Source organism: Nicotiana tomentosiformis, chromosome 12, assembly GCF_000390325.3.
Source record: "Nicotiana tomentosiformis chromosome 12, ASM39032v3, whole genome shotgun sequence".
Classification (NCBI taxonomy): Eukaryota; Viridiplantae; Streptophyta; class Magnoliopsida; order Solanales; family Solanaceae; genus Nicotiana; species Nicotiana tomentosiformis.
The window spans coordinates 60,404,118-60,421,229 of NC_090823.1; the positions used below are offsets into that span (position 1 = coordinate 60,404,118).

A 17,112-nucleotide genomic window follows, 5' to 3' on the forward strand; every position below is an offset into this window, starting at 1 on the left:
GAGTAATTTTATGAACTCGCATAACATACAATATTATGAATTACCGATTATTAACTAGATGAAATTTCCTAAGTGGTCAGCAAATAGATAACATTAAAGCAAGCAAGCAAACACATCTATCTACAACTTTACTATACTTTACGTTTTGGGTAAATCCAAGAACGAAAAGTACTAAGCGGGGATCAATGAGGTATTTGTCTTCGATCTTTCTGCAAATGTCGTCTTCCGGAAGCGCTTTCGTATAATAGTACCTCACAAGACAAGGGAAGTGAAATTGTTAGCTAAATAATATAACGTAAAAGATATGATAATAAAGTGACATGTTTTGAAATGGTTTTTGTTTTTAAAATGTTTTTGAAAAATTGCTCTTGAAAATGATTTGAAAAAATGTTTTTGTTTTTGAAAGATTGTTTGCAAAAAATGTTTTTGGGAAAACAAATAGTTTTAAAAATAATATAGGAGGCTCAGATATGTGTTTTCCGATATCCGTCTAGACATGAGAACGGGAACCGCCTTGCTATCCACTCTGGTGGCCAATCATGTAGCCCTCTATAGGTTTTATTGGTTCATCGTGTCCTCATCTTTGATTCCCCGATGTTTATCATCATCGCCTCATTATTTCGGGCCCGACTCGGAGGGTCGTACGGGCATCATGGCCTTAAAATTTATTCTCATCGGCCTGTGTAGTATTCTTGTTCCAATCCGCATCTCTTACCAACACCGAGTAAATTAAATGATTGTATTATCAAATGGACCCAAGTTCTGAGTCCGGAACCAAAATGTGGTTTTTTTGGACTCAAAAAACCAAAATATATGGGAAAATAACTTGGGGACCATAATATATATAGCGCGGTAATTCACCACGCTATACCTTAACGGCACATTTGTCCGTTGAGGTATAGCGCGGTGAAAGACCGCTCTATATTTGAACTTTGGGCCCGCTAATAATTCTTCTGGAATTAACTGACATGCTAATAATTCAAGAGGATATAACGCGGTGAAATACCGCGCTATACGTAAAAGTTGGGCCCACTGCCAATCTTATGAACTTAATTAACAGACCAATAATTCAACTAGGTATAGCATGCATATATAATGTGCTATACATCAATTTTTTCCTTATTTAAAGAGTTTCAGGAGGATTTTGTAAAAATCCATTCAGAATCCTTCAAGTCTTCCGAAATATTTGTTCGTTAAGTTATTTTGCATTTTGTCATAATGTCTGAAGAGCGAAGAATTAGGGTTTCATTATATTGTGGGGGTGAGGTTGTGATGGAGAATAACTCAGTACACTATAGTTGTTCTCCATAGTGTCATGTTAAGTTGCCACTTACAATGGAGTACGATACATTGGTATCATTGTTATGTAAAAAAATGAGTGTGAGCAAACGTTTGGTGAATATTAAAGTAACCAAAAGATATCCGTATTCTTTTACTCCACAAGGGGTTGCTTGTTATGCTGAGTTTAACATTAAAGAAGATGAAACTTTAAAAGATTTTTTGAGGACTCTAGATGAATATCGGGAATATCTTGTGATAAAAATGTTGAAAATGTACGTTAAGGCTGAATACATTTACAATAATGAGGTTCCGCAAAGTAGGGATATCCCTTAATCATCGGGTGGTTATTTTGGAGCAGTTTTAGCCAAACAGGTTCCGGGTGAAAGAGTTTGGCCTGATCTAAACTTATCTCCACGGGCGAATGAGGAGCGAGGAAATAATTTCTCCCCTAGTTTACTTAATCCACAAGCTGAGTGGTAAACTTCAATTTTCCTTTGTGTTACGATGTTTATTTTTATATAATGAATTTGTATTAAAACTCATATATTCCACAAGAGGTACCGACCAGATATGAATTTTACAATTTATGAACCTACGCCCAGTTGGAATATGCCTAGTTTTGGTGTGTTGGATCATGGTGGTTCATCCGGGAGTCATCATCAACAGGATAATGTCCATCATAGGATATCAACACATTATGATTTGTAAGTGAAGTGATAAAGCTATATGTAAAGTTTGGATCAATTTGAGATTCATTATTTTATTGGTTATGCAGTGAAAACGAGCAACTTGAAGGTCTTTTCCTTACTCAATTTCCCGAAGATGACATATTTAATCGGGATCTGGCAGATGCGCAGAGTCAGGAAGAGAATAGTGATTATGATAACAATGCTGATGAGTCTGGAGATGATACACCCTTCCCTGATGAGTGTGATAATGAGGAGGAAGAGAATGCTGAACCTGATTTGACGAGGGAGCATGCTCCACCTCCCGTTAGACCAAGAGTGTACGAGTCCCACATGCCGTTTCATTCAAGAGAGATTCCCTACCTTGATCAGTTGCCAAGTATGCCGGATGTGGATGCCCTCACAAGGGATCTTGATGAAATTCAGACAGTAATGTGGGATGAATCTAGAGAAACGGTACTGTCAAAGGGCATGCTTTTTGCTAATAAAGTGCGCCTACGCAGGGCGGTGCGAATGTACAACATAAAAGAGCATCGTAAAATCGTGGTTCATGAGTTATCTCCGGATGTATATAAGGTTATTTGTCGTAAATGGTTATGGGTTGTGGGTAAACATGTGGGTTGTGGGTGCGAGGAAGCTGGAAAACAATATGTGGGTTGTGGGTAAATACATTGGCACCCACAATTGTGAAATGGACACATTCAGTGGGAATCATTTTAACTTGAATGTTGACTTGATTTCTCTTGTCTTGATTCCACACATTGAAGCGTCCATAAGGTATAAGATTAAAGAGTGTATAACATCTGTCCACAAGGTATATGGGTGTACTATTACCAAGAGAAAGGCATTTCTCGGGCGCAAATGTGCGTTTGAAATTGTTTATGGTAACTGGGATAAGTCATTTGCGTCTCTACCTGGGTATATGGCCGCATTGCAACACTTTAACCCTGGGACTGTTGTTGAATGGAAGCTTGAGCGGAGTCCGAGAATACCAGAACACATATTCAGATATGTGTTCTGGGCATTTAAACCAGCCATTGATGGTTTTGTGCATTGTCGGCCGGTAATATCCATAGACGACACCCATATCTATGGAAAGTATGATATTAAGTTGTTGATCGCCATTGCAGTAGATGCTAATGGAAGTATATTTCCTCTAGCATTTGCTATTTGTGCCAATGAAAGCCAAGAGACGTGGACATTATTTTTGAACCACTTGAAGGAGCAGGTTGTCAGACAACGTTAAGGTGTTTGTCTAATATCGGATCGTCATGGCAGTATTTTAAGTTCTGTACAGAATTTGCGTGCATGGCAGGAACCGTATACCTACCACCGTTACTGTGTGATACACATGAAGGCCAACTTCTATAGGGCTCATCCGAATAAGGACTTGCATGATTTAATGTGAATGGCTTCTACAGAGCACCAAGAGTGTAAATTCAGGAGGCGAATGGAATTGATCAGGCAGGAAGACCAAGGAGCCTATACTTGGTTGATGCGACATGAGCTTGACAAGTGGACTTTGCATGCGGATGGTGGCAGAAGATGGAGAATTCTGACTACAAATGTGTTAGAGATTTCAACGGGTTATTGAAGTATGCACGTGGATTCCCTGTCACTACCATGGTGCGGATGTCATTCAAGATGATGGCGGAGAGGTTTGTTGAAAGGTCTAGAGCTGCATCTTTATTGATCGAAAGGGGTGTTGAATTCATGCCAATACCAATGAAAAGATTTGAGAAATATAGGAAGCGAGCACAGTGACATTCAATTTTGCAATATTGCAATGAGCGAAATATTTTTGAAGTTCGCACCGCTATCCATCACCACCGGGGGAATAATACACACACCGTCAATGAAGCCAGAAGGTTATGCTCCTATGGTAAATGGTCCATCTATCACATGTCATGGTCACACGCCATGAAGTGCTTTCAACTTACAGGTTTCGCGACAACGATGTACATTGATAAAGAATATAGTGTTGCTGTATAATTAAACACCTATAGCGGACAGCTGCAGCCAGTGGGTGCTAAGCATTATTGGCTGCCAGAACCATCTAAAATGGTGTGTAACCAGGAGTATGTGCGTCAACGACAAGTGCAGAAAAGAACACGTATACAGAACCAAATGGATGTTAGTGATACCGTTTATGCACGTAAATGTGGCATATGTTCCCAAACAGGACACGACCGCCGTAAATGTCCTTCAGTTGGTTTGGGTAGCGGTGGTAATTCAGCTCCCGGTGGAAGTTCATCCAATGTGCCAATTTAAATGTATGTAAATGTTCAGTTTGTAAAATGTATGATATAAAATTATGATTCCAATGGGGTTAAATCCAATTGATATTTAGCATTATTACCTCAGTACAACAATTTAACATACATCCCAAGAAAAAGAAATAGTAGTCATTCGCCGTTATCGTCACTGTCTGGCACGATTTCAATGTCACTGTCTTCATCTTCTTCGTGAACATCGTGTACGCACCCTTCGGGACCGAGGGCATCGTAATCTAGGCCCCAATTGACACACATTTCTCGTATTTCATCGCTATCATCAATAAGACCACTTGCTTGATTTCTACAAGAATATGGGACTCCGACGTCCAACGTCTGTGGTAGAAACTTAGGTAGTCCCTCCTACTCGACAACTATTGGGAAAACATGATAATCATTGTCTCTTTGCAATTTTTCATTTTTGAATAAATCCCAGTACTAATCCTCCGTTATTCCCAGGCAGTTAAGATCATCCATTGCATGATGAACAGCTAGTGGATTTTCCATCTATAGAATCATTATCATGCCAAACATATTATGCCACCAAAGGGCGTTATGTGTATTGTCTTGTCGACCTGAAAAGCTGTATTGTACCCTAAAGAATCATTATCATGCGAAACATAGCGCGCCCACCAAAGGGCGTTATGTGTATTGTCTTGTTGACCTGAAAAGCTACCGTTCTGGAAAAGCTGTATTGTACCCTAAAGAATCATTATCACGCGATACATAGCGCGCCACCAAAGGGCGTTATATGTACTATCTTGTCGACCTGAAAAAGTTGATGTTCTGCAAAAGCTGTCTTGTACCCTAAAGAATCATTATCACTCGCTTCATAGCGCGCCACCATAGGGCGTTATGTGTATTGTCTTGTCGACCTGAAAAAGCTGATGTTCTGAAAAAACTGTCTTGTACCCTAAAGAATCATTATTACGCGAAACATAGTGTGCCACCAAAAGGCATTATGTGTAGTATCTTGCCTATAAAAGCCTAGTGCATTTTTGTTATTATTTGCGCTTAACCAAAACAAATAGAAAACCATTCCATAAAATTTTCATTATTCTTGCATTAAGAAATGTCTGGACGCAATGACGTACCAAGGTGTTATTGCGGCAAACGTGCGATTTTGAAGCCATGTTAGTCATATAGTAATATGGGGTGCAGACGCTGGATATGTCAACAACATGTAAATTATTATTTTGGAAAAAGAGTTTGTTAATATTTTTTATATAACATGTTAATTAATAGTGTTGTGTTATAATCCCCATTGGTAGGACAGAAATCAATGTAGATTTGAAGAATGGTATGATGAACCCATTAACAAGGAATACTACAAATCATGTTTGTAGTATGTTTGGAATATGATCGGTGAATACGTACTCCAGATCTTTAAACTACAATAACAACTTGCGGCAGTACAGGAGAAACTAAAAGAGGCAGAAGAAGAAAAAAATAGGTTGGAAGAGCAATTTAAGTGGTTGAAGCACGGAATAATGGGCGATAGTAACTAAACAAACACATGGATGTGTTGAGTGTAGTATTTTATCTTTATGTTTTACGTGTCATGTATTTTCATTAATTGTACCGAATTTAAATTATGTTAAGTTATTGTTTTTGTTTTTGTGTTGTAGTATTTAACTAATAAATAACCCGAGAAATATAAACACATACGCAAATAATGTAAAACATAAATAATGTTGCTAATATATACTGAATGTCATATGTACAGATAATAAAAAATGTCAATGTGTCCCACAGCCTGTATGCTTTAAAGCATTGGCTGGCCTGAGGCACATCCCATCCCGCCCGGCTACACTATCAGGATCATCCTCATCACGTCGCCTCTTTATCGGAGGATGAGCTTCAGCATGATCGTCGATAAGGCTGGCAGGCTCGGTCCAGCAGTAACCTACAGAATAATAAGATATTTTATTATATATTACTAATGTACGTGTTAGCTAAAATTTTTTTAATGATCTTACCATGGTCTCGGCGGGCTCCTCAATATAATCATCCATCTCAGCCATGTCAGTATCGCATAAAGTGGCCTCCGTGACGGGCGAGGATGATGTCTTTAAAAAAAAATAAAAACGCTATAGATATTGATGATTAATCAATGAGATAAAAATAAATATAAATAATAGTAATACAAAAAAACCTGCACCTGTGAAAGATCCTCGGCATCCCTCGATGATGACCCATAACTCAGTCTGCGCCCACTATGCATATCTCGTGTCGGACGATCATCAACAATCCTCGATGGCTCTGGGGGACCAGGAAAGTACTTATCCCACTCTTGTCGCATAATGGTCGTGCCCGCGATCAACAATGGAGCTGACGAGTACACCTGTGAAGTCCCTGGCGTTAGCTGAAGGCTGAATGACGGCATATCATGAGGAGCATTGTCTGGCTCAGGGTGGTCACCCGGATGATCAACTCCAAAATCCTCAACAGGTGGCTCAACGCCCCGTTGTTGGGGACCACGTCCCCACTGACCACCACAACCTCGTGGGACACCTCTTTCTCTCTGGGCACGCCTGCCACGTCGATCACGTTCAGGCTCCACTACTGGCCCAGGATGGTACTGCTCTGGCAGCAGATAATTAGCCTCGTATCCTAAGCGCTTGTCATCTCGGGCTCGCCTCCATGTCCGGGAAGCCATATCTGTAACCTGGCAGCCATACTCATGCAAAGCGGCCGCTCCCTCGCCGGTATACTGCTGCATCTGCAGCCCTAACTGGTAGAACAGATGTAAGCCAATAGCCTGCACAACATGTAAAATATTAATTACGGAACGCTTGGTTAACGTTATAAGTAAGTATAACAGATAACTTATCAGTGCCTCATGCCTCCCGGTGTATGGAATGTACCGACCGCCGGCGTGATGAACGGGATTCCCGATGAAAAGTCGGGTAACGCTGTGGTACCAGACCATATACTCATGCTCACCATCCGTATGCTTTGGTGGAGGGGGTGGCGGAATCAGGTCATGCCAACGGTCCCAAATATCAATCTGCACCTCTAGCCAGGCCACGTATGTCTGGTCAACCTTGGAACGATCATCCCGCTAGTAATGTGTCCTAAGCCAAGCGGGCGGAGTAAGTACAAGCTGGGGTCGACCAAACTGGCGAAGGACTCGCTCAGTGGCATGATGCTCGACAATATCGAGACACATCAACGGGACGAAAGAGCTCCACATAAGTCGGCCGGTCGAGCAATAATCTTGCAAACCAGCTATTAGCTCGTCGTTATATGGCCTCCAAATGAACTATTAAGTAAAAACAGGAATCGTGATTATACGCAACACATATAAAGCCAGGCCAAGTAAACTTAAGTATACATGTACTTGCATGCCCGCCAACAAATCCAACAAATCCCTGCAATAGGGGAGATTATGTCGAGCCTCGACCTCGCGTCCGTAGCCTCGCTTATCAACCCACCTCCTAGCTAAAGGGAGAAACGGTGGAGGTGGTGCATCCGGAGAGATGGGTGGTAGAGGTGGCTGCAATTGCAGGAACCGCTCCCAGGCCCAAACCTATACAATGTGGACGTAACATTTAAGGTATATTTTTACTATGTATGTTATAATCATGAAAATAATTGACTATGTTTTCACCTACAGCAACGGCAAAAATCCGGCAATGTCTCTTTGGATGCCCATGCTCGCCCGGCACATCTGCCTATACAAGAGACCAAGAACAGCTGCACCCCAACTGTAACCAGGTAGATCATCTAACTGCTCAAGATGATGAATAAATCTCAAGCTGACTAGGTTTTTTGAAGTGTTCGGGAACAATACCCCTCCAAACATAAGAAGCATCAACAATCTCATGTACCGGTTAATATGAAGATCCGGTGTATCATCCGTAATGTCCGCATGGATCGCCTCCAGATGTAGTCAGACGAGCGTCAACTACAGACGACTAGCCCCAACCAATACAGCCTCCTCCGCTGGCTGGAAACCGGTGAGCCGCTGCAACATCTCCATGTATTGCAATCCCGTATAATCTCTGAGAGCATACGGTAAAGCTACAGGATGTCCATCAACCGGCAGCCCATACAGAACCTCCACGTCCTGAAGCATGATAGTAGCCTCGCCAATGGGTAAATGAAATGTGTGCGTCTCCGGTCGCCACCGCTCTATCAAAGCCGTGATCAACGATAAATCCAGCTGCAACCGGCCGATCTCAATAATCCTATAGAAACCCGTATCCTGAAGGCGTCTGACTATACGTGATTGGAGATGGTGGGCTCTAAGAAAGTCCCACATATCGTCTACTCGTCTAGCACGGAACGTCTGGGCCAATAACTGCCCCTCCCATATGTACGAAGACCTATGCTCGGCCTGTAGCAACAGTAGCTCTAGCGAGGCAGGTCCGGGATCCACATGCGGAACCTCCATGACGATTATTGTAAATTGAACAGTATTAATTAAAGTATATTTTTTTTTCATTGCTTAACATCTTTAATATTTTATATGTTAGTTTACTATTTAATATGTTTGTTTCTTATTTTATATATTAGTTTATTGTTTTATATGTTAGTTTATTATTTTATATGTTTGTGTGTTACTCACCTATTTTTTACTATAATAAAATTAAAAAAATTAATTTTCATAACTATACAGGATTTAATTATTAAATATTCATATAACAATACTTAGTGTGAGTCCAAATGAACCACATTTTTATTCCGGACTCGATATTTGAGGCCCAGTTGCACCAAGGTATCCAATGTTCTTGTGTTCATGATGAGAAAATTTCTCCAATTTATCACTCAACAGGTCTGTTATTTTATATGTTAGTTTATTATTTTATATGTTTATTTGCTACTCACCTATTTTTTACTATAATAAAATTAAATAATTAATTTTCATAACTATACAGGATTTAATTATTAAATATTCATATAACAATACTTAGTTTGACAACTATTGTTATTTTCTAATGTTATTTTCTTACGTTTGTTGACTAGAATTCGAGAGAGTTTGTGTTTGAACTACCAGTTTTTTTCAGATACTTTTGGGTTTAACAGATAATTAAATGATTAATTTCAATAACTACAAAGATACTATGCTAAAGGGCACTACATTTTACTACGCTAAAAGGGCACTACATTACAAATACGAGCACTACATTAGGGCATAAGATTTGGTAAATAAGGTCACATATTCATATATGTACAACAATAACATCTAAATAAGGTTAATTATTCCTAAAATAACAATTTATCTATTTTACTAGTATTTTAGCAAATAAATAATCTAAACCGAATAAAAATAAAAAATTAATTTAATCACAAAACAATAACGAAAAAACATATACCACAGTAAAAATTAACTAATTAACATTTTTTCTAACGACTAATAACAATTTCTCAATTATACTAATTATTTTAGCATACTAATAATATAATCTGGATAAAAAATAACAAATTAATTAAATCGCAAAATAATCATGAAATAACATAGAATACAGTAAAAAATAACTAATAGGCATTTTTTATACATGAGTTTTAACAAAAACTAAGTCGGAATATCTCGATTTTAATTTTCTGAAAACTTGAAGATTTAGTGATTTGGAGCCAAAATGAGCAATCCACTACGAGATAACGCCTTAGCTAGGATGTGAAACCGAGAATCTACACTTTTTGTGGGACCGATGGGCTCCAAGCGAGTTTTTTTACTTATTTTTTGCTAAAAAATTGGGGGGACCGCTGTTGGGAGTTTTTAAGGGGGGGTGTGTTCTGTTTTGTTTGGGGAAGAAGATGGCCGGCTTATTTGTGTAGGTATAGCGCGCATATATAAAGCGCTATCGTATAGCGCAGTACATATGTGCGCTATACCTTTCCGCCCATTTGAGTTCAAGTATAGCGCGGTATTTCACCGCGCTATACCTTAACGGACAAACGTGCAGTTAAGGTATAGTGCGGTGAAATACCGCGCTATATATATTATGGTTCCCAAGTTGTTTTTTTTTCCTTCATATTTTGATTATTTGAATCCAAAAAAACCACATTTTTGTTTCGAATTCTACGTTAATGAAAGAGCAACAAACAGTAGTGGTCAAATCCATGAGTTGTAACGGGTAATTCTCATGTGATGTGTCAAAAAAGCAAATGGGCTTTCACAAGAGAACAAGAACAAACTGAAGCGACAGCCAACAGTGGTATCACAAACCACTTTCAAACCAAGATATGGCATTAATCAATCAGTATAAACTATCACCATACGGTTCAAACAATAAACAAAATACCCGGCGAACAGGCGACACGAACTCATGAGTAATAACGTCCAAACAGAGCAAACAACCACAACCAAAGGCCTCAAATTGTTGGAGGAAGGCGCAAGAACAAGTGGCCGCAAAATACAGAGGTCGCCGGAAAGATAAGGTTTCATGTTTCTCTAGATCTTAGCTTCATTATCAAAGGCCAGCGGCGCTACTTCAACAGCGATGACACCGGAATAGCACCAGCAACATCAAGAGAACATGACTTCGCCAGAGTCGACCGAAAAACACAGATCCGGTCAGATCTGTTTGCGTTCGAACAAATATAATTATTTTCGTCGGGTTTTGAGCAAAGCCATTAAGGAACAAACATGGGGGAAAAGAGAGGGGGAGATGAGAGAAGGGGTGAAGTCATGGCCGTCGCCGGTCATCACCTCCAGTGACGACAACCATGGAGAAGGCGCAAGCTTTGTCTCTCAAGGTTGAGGGAAAACAGATGAAAAATAAAGGGGGAAGCAGCTGTCTATTGAGAAGTGAGGGTGAGAGACAAAGGGGAGTCACCAAAAATGGAGATGCGACTGTTCTCTCTTGGAGTTGAGAGAGTCCCTTTTTGAGATAGGAGGCGGCTGAAGGCTACTAGACTCACATCAATGTAATATCATATCACATGACATGTCACATCAGTGTCATGCCGCGTCAATGTCTAGTCACATCAAATATTTTATCAAACAGATATTGACGGAACATTGAATTTGATCGGACTTGATCCGTATTTTAAAATCAATTCCACTGTCTTTCATATAATTACTAGATTGTGCTGTGAATTAAAATATAATTATTTAATTAGAATGTTTTGTAGTATTTACTCAAAAATATAACTACTACAATTGTATCGTAGTAATTATTATTTTATTTTTGAAAAGACAATAAACCGATAGAATATCCTAATGTTGAAAAATAGGACCGTTATAAATAAGTTTCTTAAAATTTAGAAAACCGCACAATAACGGTAGTATTTAACTAATTGCAATTAAATGATAAAAATTCTCATATTTTGTAAAAAAAAAAGAGTAATTATCAATAAATTGCATTAAAGCTAAATAATATACAAAAAAACTATATTTTTATCATTTTTTACTAGGACGCCTGTAGAAGTCAATTTTTAAAATACGAAGGGTCAAAATTGACTGTCAACGGTGATTATTCACGGGGATGGAAGTAACCCTATATAAACCAACCAGATTGTGTAAGCTATCAAGAACAAGAGGAAATTGGGAGGAGAAACATACCACAATATTGAGCCAATAAACGCAATTGAGAAGGGTCGATGGTAGAGCAATAATATAGAGAGCATACTGATGTGGTTGGGGTATGAACCAGGCAAGGGTCTTGGCCCAAAACTTCAAGGGATTACGAAACCAATACGACCACAATATCGTGGCATAACCTTTGGTCTCAGGTATGAATATACCGTGCAAGAATATCAAGATTAGACACCGATGTGGCTTGCCTCTTACTATCTATTGGAACAACCCATACCACACGCTGCACCAGACATTCTACGAGACTGATGTAATTTAGGGATCCGAGGAAGACGAAGTTTTGGCCGGTATGAGGAAGCTGTTTCTGGACGAGGAAGATATGGACTGCAGTGCAATCTTGGAGGAGGAGGAAGACCTTACCATTCACACAGTAGGAGAAGGAGTTATTCTTAAGAACTGGACTGCTGCACCATCCCGGGCTCACCGAGTACCTGGGTAGCCTTGGCAGAATTAGCATGATTTATTTTAAAATTATTTTTGAGCATTTAAGACATTTTCAGTGTTTTGTTTTGAAATAATTTCTCGAGACATCGAGTCGTACTTGTTGACAATTTTAAGTTTTATTAATGCATTATTGTTTTTCATTTATTTATTATTATCTTTCTACATTCTTTTCAGCGTAATTATTACATATCCTGATGAACCTACGGCTGTGACATGTAAGTGAGACAATGCAACATAAGGAAAGAGATTCGGATGACTTGGAAGATGATATAATACCTGAGGAAATTGTCAAAAAGGTAGAGAATTTTGAGAACAACCCAAAGTCCAATTTGGAAGAAATTGAGGCAGTTAACTTAGGAGATTCTAAAACAGTCAAAGAAACTCGTATTAGCATTCATCTATCGCCATCAGAGAAGGAATAGTACATCAGATTTCTAAAGGAATATGAGGATATTTTTGCATGGTCCTAAGACGACATGACTGGGTTAAGCATGCCCATAGTAGCTCACAAGTTACCTACTAACCCCATGTGTCCGTCGGTAAAGCAGAAGCTTAGGAAATTCAAGCCAGATATGAGTCTGAAGATAAATTAAAAGGTTACCAAGCAATTCAAAGCCAACGCCCTTCGAGTGGTCGAGTACCCAACCTGGCTAGCCAACATTGTGCCGGTTCCAAAGAAAGCTGGGAAAGTCAGAGTGTGCATTTACTATCGAGATCTGAACAGAGCAAGTCCTAGGGATGATTTTCCATTGTCCAGCATACAGATACAGACTAACAACTGCGCCAAGCATGAACTCCAATACTTTGTAGATTGTTTCGCAGGATATCACCAGATTTGGATGGATGAAGAAGACGCCAAAAAGATAGCCTTCGTCACGCCATGAGGAATATATTATTATAAAATGATGCCATTTGGTTTGAAGAATACTGGGGCTACTTACATGAGGGCCATGACTACTCTTTTCCACGATATGATACACAAGGAAATAGAGGTGTACGTGGATAATGTAATCATCAAATCTAAGAGAAGTTCGAATTACATAGCAGACCTGAGAAAGTTTTTTAACTGGCTTCAAAAGTACAATTTGAAGTTGTATCCGGCAAAATGTGCTTTCGGAGTCCCTACTGAAAAACTGCTGGGTTTCATCGTCAGTCACCGCGGTATTGAGCTAGACCTGTCAAAAATCAAAACTATTCAAGACTTGCCATCGCCAATGAACAAGAAGGATATGATGAGTTTTCTGGGATGCCTCAACTCTATCAGCCATTTTATAGCACAGTCAACGGTGATATATGAGTCGATCTTCAAAATACTAAGGAAAGATGTTGCAACGAGCTGGGCCGAAGAATGTCAAAAGGCTTTCGACAAAATCAAGGAGTACTTTTCTAAGCCGCCCGTGTTGGTCCCACCAGAACTCGGAAGACCTTTACTGTTATACTTATCCATGTTGGATGGAGCCTTTGGTTGCATCCTGGGGAAACATTATGAAATCGGGAGAAAAGAGCAGGCGATATACTATTTGAGTAAGAAGTTCACACCTTACGAGGCCCGATACTCTTTGCTGAAGCGCACCTGTTGTGCTTTGACATGGATAGCCCAAACATCGCGACACTACTTCTGCGCATACACTACATATCTCATATCAAGGATGGATCCACTAAAATACATCTTTTAGAACCCATGCCTACGGGTAAGTTAGCCATGTGGCAGATATTTCTAAGTGAGTTCGACATTATCTATATGACTCAGAAGGCGGTCAAGGGGCAAGCATTGTCAGATCAACTGGCGGAGAACCCCGTAGATGGAGAATACGAACTATTGAAGACGTAATTTCCCGATAAGAAAGTGTCGTTTGTGGGGGGAAGATATTGCTGAAACGTATGATGTTTGGAGGATATTTTTCGACGGAGCCGGAAACTTCAAAGGAGTGGGCATCAAAGCTATTTTGGTATCAGAAATCGGTCAACACTAGTCGGTGTCCGCCAAGCTCAGGTTCCCATGCACAAAAAATATAGTAGAATATGAGGCTTGCATCTTGGGACTCAGACTGGCCATCGACATGAATATTCAAGAGTTACTAGTAATCGAAGATTCAGATCTACTAGTACACCAGGTACTTGGAGAATAGGCTACCAAGAACACTAAAATATTACCATACTTGCATTGTGTGCAAGATTTGATCAAGAGGTTCACAAAGATAGAATTCAAACATGTCTCGAGGATTCAGAACGAGTTCGCAGATGCGCTGGCTACCTTGTCTTCCATGATACAACATCCAAACAAGAATTTCATCGATCCTATTCTGATAGAGATCCGTAAGCAGCTCGCTTATTCTGCTCATGTTCAAGAAGAGTTTGATAGAAATCCATGGTTTCACGATATCAAGAGAATACACAGGAAATACTACACAATACCCAAGAAATACTACACACACTCAGAAGCACACGCTTCGAAGATTGGCCAACCACTTCTTTCTGAGCGGAGGAATTCGATATAGAAGTACTTCTGACTTGGGATTGCTGCGATGTGTCGATGCCAATGAGGCATCTAGATTGCTCGAAGAAATACACGCTGGAACCTATGGACCTCACACTACTAGAAAAATACAAATTTTCTAGGGAAATTTTCCACAGATATATTATCAGTGGCAGTTCCCACAGCAATTTAGAGAAACTCAGTGGGAAATGGAAGGGTTTTCTTTTACCTTTTTCTTTAAAACATTCCCACAGATTATAGGTGGGAATTATTTAGCACAAAAAAGTGTGCAATTTATTTCCCACCGAATCAGTGGGAAATACATTAGAAAAATTACTATGTAAAATTATTAAACTTTACCTAGTGAAACGGTGGGAATCTAAAGATAAAAAACTATTTTAATGTTCCCAAAGATGCAGTGGAAAATGGAAGGGTTTTCTTTTATCTTTTTTTAAAAACGTTCCCACAGACTATAGGTGGGAATTATTTGGCGAAAAATAATATGCAATTTATTTCCCACCGAATCAGTGGGGAATACATTAGAAAAATTACTATATAAAATTATTAAACTCTTCCCAGTGAAACGGTGGGAATCTAAAGATAAAAAATTATTTTAATGTTCCCACAAATGTAATGGGAAATTTAAAATTTTGAAATTTAAATTTTGGTCCAAAAAACCCGCGAGGTTAAAAGAATTTCACAAAAATAAAATGAATTTAATAAGACAATTCCCACAAATATTCCCAGTGAATCAGTGGGAATGTCTTTCCTATTATAGTACATCTCTTCTTCTTTCTTTTCATTTTCACTCTCATTTTCTCTCATTCTCTTCTTTGCAAATCCTCCATTCTTGTCCAAGGAACTTTCACTCATGTAAAATCAAAGGCAATATCATATCCACTCATGTAAAATCAAAGGTTAGAGGATTATTATTAGATTTTGAACTCGATTTAGCTTTATGAAGTGTGAAAGCTTTTCCTTTCATATAATAGTTGTAACCTTTTTGCAGAATACTTTCAAACAATCGTTGGAGGAGTTCATTGAAAGCCAACCAACCGATGATCCAGGAAAGCCAATCCAACCATCCCAGGAGAGTTATATGGACTTGCGGAATTTCAAACAATCGTTGGAGGAGTTCATTCAATTGGATAAGATTGAATGCTGAATTTTTTATTTGAGTGTTTAGTTGCATTATTGGTTTGTTGTATTTTCTGTTTTGGTTGGATATTTATGAAATGGATCAGAATCAATGCTGAATTTTGTATGTGAATATTTAATTGTATTTAGGCTTGTTATTGGTGGTTGTATTTTTTGTTTGGTAGGTGGTGCAGTATAAAAAGTAGACAATGCACAAAAATATTTTCCAGACTTCCCACTGAATCTGTGGGAAGGTTCGTCCTTTTAGTTACAGATCTTGCGTGATTCCTACTGATATCGGTGGGGAAGTTCATACTTTTGTTTTCATTACATGCATTTTTCCCACCACTTCCCTCGCTAATATATTAAAATAATAAAAATTACTAATAATACTTCCCACGGATTGTTGATGGAAAACTTCATTATTTTTCCTATTAAATCTTAACTAGGAAAACCGTGGAAAACTTCCCACTACTTCTCTGGGAAGTTTTTTCCGACCAGGCCTTTTCTGGGTGATTCGTTTCGGTGGGAATATGGTGTGAAAACTCAATTTTTCCACTGATTTTGCTGTGGGAAAACCTGTGTTTCTAGTAGTGTCACATGAATGGGTTCGTTCTAGCCAATAAGATATTAAGGGCAGGGTATTTCTGGATGACTATGGAGACAAACTGCATCAAATATGTACAGAAGTGCCACCAATGCCAGGTACATGCTGATATGATACGGGTGCCACCCAACGAACTCAATGTAACGAGTTCACTGTTACACCCCATATTTTCGTACGTGAAAGTACGTCGTAAGTTAATTGATGTAAGCTCAGAAATGAGATCATCTTTGAAAGTACATAAAGTAAGTTCATCATGTTACCTTGAAGATTACAAATCTTTAAGATATGGATAACATGTACCAAGAGGGTTGAAAGGCTTAGAAGCTAAACAAATTGAAGAAAATAAGTTTCGTCGAAAGTCGACAAGTTGGGAATATTATAACATGTAATCTTGGGATAAGAATAGGGTTATTAACATTATAAGGAGGTTTTGTTATGAGTTATTTTAGGCTTATGATAGTCGTGTGTTACGTTTTTAAGTCAAGCGAGTTGTGGAACAAAAGTTGGCAAAGGTCATCACAAGTTACATTCATAAATGTGTTGAAAGTTAGGTCAAATGTAGTGGAGCTTTTCTCCCAATATACTTGGAATTACAGGATAATCCACATGTCAAATTGAAGATATACGAGTCTATTTTCTAACGCATTAAACCTTTTATTGAT

At 38.9% G+C, this 17,112-nt stretch overlaps 2 protein-coding genes across 9 annotated transcripts; both read right to left on the reverse strand.

Moving 5' to 3' along the window:
* Positions 1-5,918: 5,918 nt before the first annotated feature.
* LOC104110003 (uncharacterized) lies at positions 5,919-11,239 on the reverse strand. 8 transcript variants are annotated; one of them, XM_070191463.1, is made up of 5 exons: positions 10,492-11,239; positions 7,080-7,505; positions 6,402-7,001; positions 6,220-6,309; positions 5,919-6,146 (listed from the first exon to the last, which is right to left on the reverse strand). In XM_070191463.1, exons 2-5 carry the CDS (start codon positions 7,170-7,172, stop codon positions 6,084-6,086), a joined length of 846 nt encoding a protein of 281 aa, XP_070047564.1. In that variant the 5' UTR covers positions 7,173-7,505; positions 10,492-11,239; the 3' UTR covers positions 5,919-6,083. The 8 variants fall into 8 exon arrangements, with proteins under 8 accessions (XP_070047564.1, XP_070047560.1, XP_070047561.1 ...); XM_070191459.1 differs by lacking the exon at positions 10,492-11,239 and adding an exon at positions 7,858-9,919 and having other exon boundaries at positions 7,080-7,772; XM_070191460.1 differs by lacking the exon at positions 10,492-11,239 and adding an exon at positions 7,854-9,919 and having other exon boundaries at positions 7,080-7,772.
* LOC104110031 (serine/threonine-protein phosphatase 7 long form homolog) lies at positions 7,854-8,639 on the reverse strand. The gene is made up of 2 exons (XM_070190614.1): positions 8,172-8,639; positions 7,854-7,973 (listed from the first exon to the last, which is right to left on the reverse strand). The coding sequence occupies exons 1-2, from the start codon at positions 8,637-8,639 to the stop codon at positions 7,854-7,856; spliced, it is 588 nt and encodes a 195-aa protein (XP_070046715.1).
* Positions 11,240-17,112: the final 5,873 nt, after the last annotated feature.

Excerpts from the sequence above, each read along its gene's own strand:
- LOC104110003 (XM_070191463.1), bottom strand. The coding sequence starts at position 7,172 with ATGGTCTGGTACCACAGCGTTACCCGACTTTTCATCGGGAATCCCGTT. Across the intron at positions 7,002-7,079 it reads CATACACCGGGAGGCATGAG|GCTATTGGCTTACATCTGTT; the intron begins GCACTGATAAGT and ends CATGTTGTGCAG. Across the intron at positions 6,310-6,401 it reads ATGCCGAGGATCTTTCACAG|ACATCATCCTCGCCCGTCAC; the intron begins GTGCAGGTTTTT and ends TTTTTTTTAAAG.
- LOC104110031 (XM_070190614.1), bottom strand. The coding sequence starts at position 8,639 with ATGGAGGTTCCGCATGTGGATCCCGGACCTGCCTCGCTAGAGCTACTG. Across the intron at positions 7,974-8,171 it reads CAGCGGAGGAGGCTGTATTG|TTAGATGATCTACCTGGTTA; the intron begins GTTGGGGCTAGT and ends CATCTTGAGCAG.